At 41.4% G+C, this 3,145-nt stretch overlaps 1 protein-coding gene across 2 annotated transcripts in view; it reads right to left on the reverse strand.

Annotated features, from left to right (window-relative positions):
• vps37c (VPS37C subunit of ESCRT-I) overlaps positions 1-2,650 on the reverse strand; it is a 13,968-nt gene extending 11,318 nt beyond the window's left edge. For both annotated transcript variants that reach the window (XR_521034.1, XM_008302808.1), the window contains exons 1-3: positions 2,343-2,650; positions 2,135-2,242; positions 1,621-1,730 (exon numbers count right to left, since the gene is read on the reverse strand). Coding sequence is in view for 1 of the 2 variants with exons in the window: in XM_008302808.1 (XP_008301030.1) it covers positions 1,621-1,713 (93 nt within the window). In the remaining variant the exon portion in view is untranslated. The remainder of the gene's footprint in view (positions 1-1,620; positions 1,731-2,134; positions 2,243-2,342) is intronic.
• Positions 2,651-3,145: the final 495 nt, after the last annotated feature.

The raw sequence follows: 3,145 nt of genomic DNA on the forward strand, positions 1-3,145 counted from the left end.
TACTAAATTAGCCCCAACATGAGTATAAAAACAATCAGGATGGAACAGCAAATCACAATGTTTACTTTTCTTGACATCCTGTTATTATTATTATTATCACATTACTATTCTCCAGAAACGTTTTCTGGTATCAACATGTGTAGCTGTTTTACTCTAACATTACAACTGTCCATTGTAAATAGTTTTACAGTCTCACATCTGGACTTATCAAGTCCAAATTTCCACTGGTCTAATGTTCATCCCTTGTGTTTCTTGGGCTTCCTCTTTTTTGTGCAACACTCTGACCATGAAGACATAATTTAAAAAATAATCTCCTCTTAACAGCTGATATTGATATGTTTTTAACCCTGGGAAGCACTGATGCAGGCTCTAATCTGAGGTGCTGTTTACTGGCTATTTCTGAAAATGATCTTCTCCTCTACAGCAAAGGGAACCCTTACTTGGGATAGTTCTCATTAGAGGTGGTTTCTTCAGTGCCTTTTCTGATGACACTTGAAGACGTTTTAAAAGCTCTTGAAATTTCTGAAGTGACAAACGTTCATGTCTTAACCGTTACAGCCTGACGGGCATACCTTGTGTCCAAATCACATCCTTCTTCTCGAAGTATTTCTTGCTGTGAGGTGTATCGCATATAAAATTAAACCTCACAACTTGACCTTGCTAACAACCCGATGGGTTGTCAACTTTTGATAGAAAAACATTTTTTTTAATTGCAAAATTGAATTCAATCATATCTAAAACCTGCATACACCTCTGCATCAAACATGTCGGCCCTCCCTGTGTTTATCAAGAGATTCCCACATTGCATGAAAGTGAGACGGCAGAGTGCAGACGGGAGTGTTGAGCAGGTGCCTCTTTCCAAAAAAATTAAGAATAAAAAGGTCTTACATTTATGGTATTCACCTGTGCTCATTTTATATCAGCTCAGGGAGTGTCTCTACTGCTGTTTTACTGCTGTCCTCAGCTCTTTGTTATATGTATGCTCTTTTATGCTGAGGGAAGGAGAGACGAGTGAAATGAAAATAATGATACACCCACTAGCGTGAGCCAATGGTGACCGGTCTGTTTGTTTTGGTCTGACATACTGATAGTCTAGTGCAACATCCACTAGTTCTAAATATAGAATACAGAACAGTTCAAGTCTGAAGAGAGTTTGCTGCCTTTTAAACTGTTTTTCTATCAGATGGTATTCATTTAATATTATATTCTTTATCCAGTACTTTCTATTTTTGATTGTCTGACTTTAAGAAGAAATTCTTTTCCCGTTGTCACTGGTAGTAAAGTGCCATGGGAAGGAATACAAGGAGAAAGGGCCGTAAACTGCAGTTGATTAACAGAAGCTGCAGTTAAAGTTTTGCACAGGTGGAGAACAATCTTACTTCAGGCCCTCAGAGTGTTTGTTACTCACTTCCCCTCATCCAGTCAGTTTGTTATTTTAATCCAGACACTAATTTACTGTATATTTATTAGAATGACAGTCCAGTTGAGTGCTCCACTAACCAAACCCCTTACAAGGTTTTAGGATTTCTAAATGAAGCCCTTAACTTCTCACAAAACTCATTCGTCAGTCTTCCCGAAAGCCTGAAAGGGCTAATGGAAAATCGGAAGCATCGTTTCTACCTCGTCAGACTCCAGAGCCATAGACTCCACCCTCTCCGGGTTGTCCAGCAGCTCCTGCAGCTCCGATTGGCTGAGGTCCTGGAGCTTCTCCATTTGATTTGCCAGGATGGCTGTCCGTCAGAAAGAACCCAGGAAATAAGAGTTAAAAACAATGTTTGGAAACAGAAAGTGAAGAGCAAGAGGCCTCATTTCTGTATTTTAATGTTACAAATCTTGAACTAGTAGAGCAATGTTGAAAAGTCAAGGCAAAAGAAACCTATAGCACCTACAGCTGCCCCCTTAACAAAATTACCATCCTGTCGGTGGTTCATGACAAACGTGGACAAAATTTGTTTCACCAACACATGTCACATGACCACTTTCAGGATGCAATACTTTCCACACCTAGCAGCTAGCTAGTATGTTAAAGTCTAAAAACACACACACTGTCGACGTGAGTGACTGTAGGCCACAAAACAAACTATTCGGACGAACAGTGAAGCAAGGAAACGGCAGGAATTGTGCTGGTACTTACACGGTGCTAGCAAACCAAATTCAGTGCGACACTGAGCGGTGGTGACATCCAACACCACCTATTTATTTCCACTGACAGGTGACGTGACACGTCCTCAGGATCTCCGACCTGCCCAGACAGAATTCGGCTCAATGAAAACAATGCGAGTCGTTTTCGACGCCCTTTGGCCGGCGAGCTAGCTAGCTACTCGGCCGACGTCCAATCTCACCTGACGGTTCCGCGTTGAGCTATCTGATGACAACAGCAGTCGGTATGATCGCAATGTCAGGCACTCAGCCACCGTCAACTTCGAGGGAAGCCCAACGATTTGGCGATCAAAAACGGAGCTCAGAATGGCGCCGCTCGGCCCTGACGATGACCGTCAAACGTCTCCGTATCCCGGTAATACTTACTGTATTAAACAGACGACAGCAGTTCGCAGAATATATTACAGAACAGAGGAAATTCGACTAAAAATAGCAAAGTTTCACTCCACACTGACAGAAACCTCCGCCATTTTTGGAAGCATCTACGGTCTGCGGGTGTGGACAACACAAAAATACTCAAAAACAACAGCGGTGGACATCGACGACTTCGTGATTTAGATTTAGAAACGTTTCAAATAATTATTGTTTTCCGACGCATTTAGTTGTAATTATTTTTAACACATCCAGTTTCGCCTATGGTGTCCCCCGTAAGGCCGGATAATGGTATGGTCCTGTGCTCAGCTGATATAAGGGAAACCCCTATGTGACAGTAATGTTCCATCCAGTGCTGCAAGTGTGTGTGTGTGTGTGTGTGTGTGTGTGTGTGTGTGTCCAAAACAGAGACAGTATAGTTTGTCATTGAAAACAAAATTTGGCACTGAAAGACAAAGCAATTGGAAATTTAAATATTTGTAAATAAGCAGCTTGTATTGTCATTGGGGGGAAAAACTGGCTCTGAAAAAAAGATCTACTGAAAAGTACAACATAGTCAAAGTATTTCAGTGTAATTGGATATGTGGATATATTCACATTAGGCTTTCATAGC

This window comes from Stegastes partitus, unplaced genomic scaffold, assembly GCF_000690725.1.
Source record: "Stegastes partitus isolate 25-593 unplaced genomic scaffold, Stegastes_partitus-1.0.2 Scaffold1884, whole genome shotgun sequence".
NCBI classification, from domain to species: domain Eukaryota; kingdom Metazoa; phylum Chordata; class Actinopteri; family Pomacentridae; genus Stegastes; species Stegastes partitus.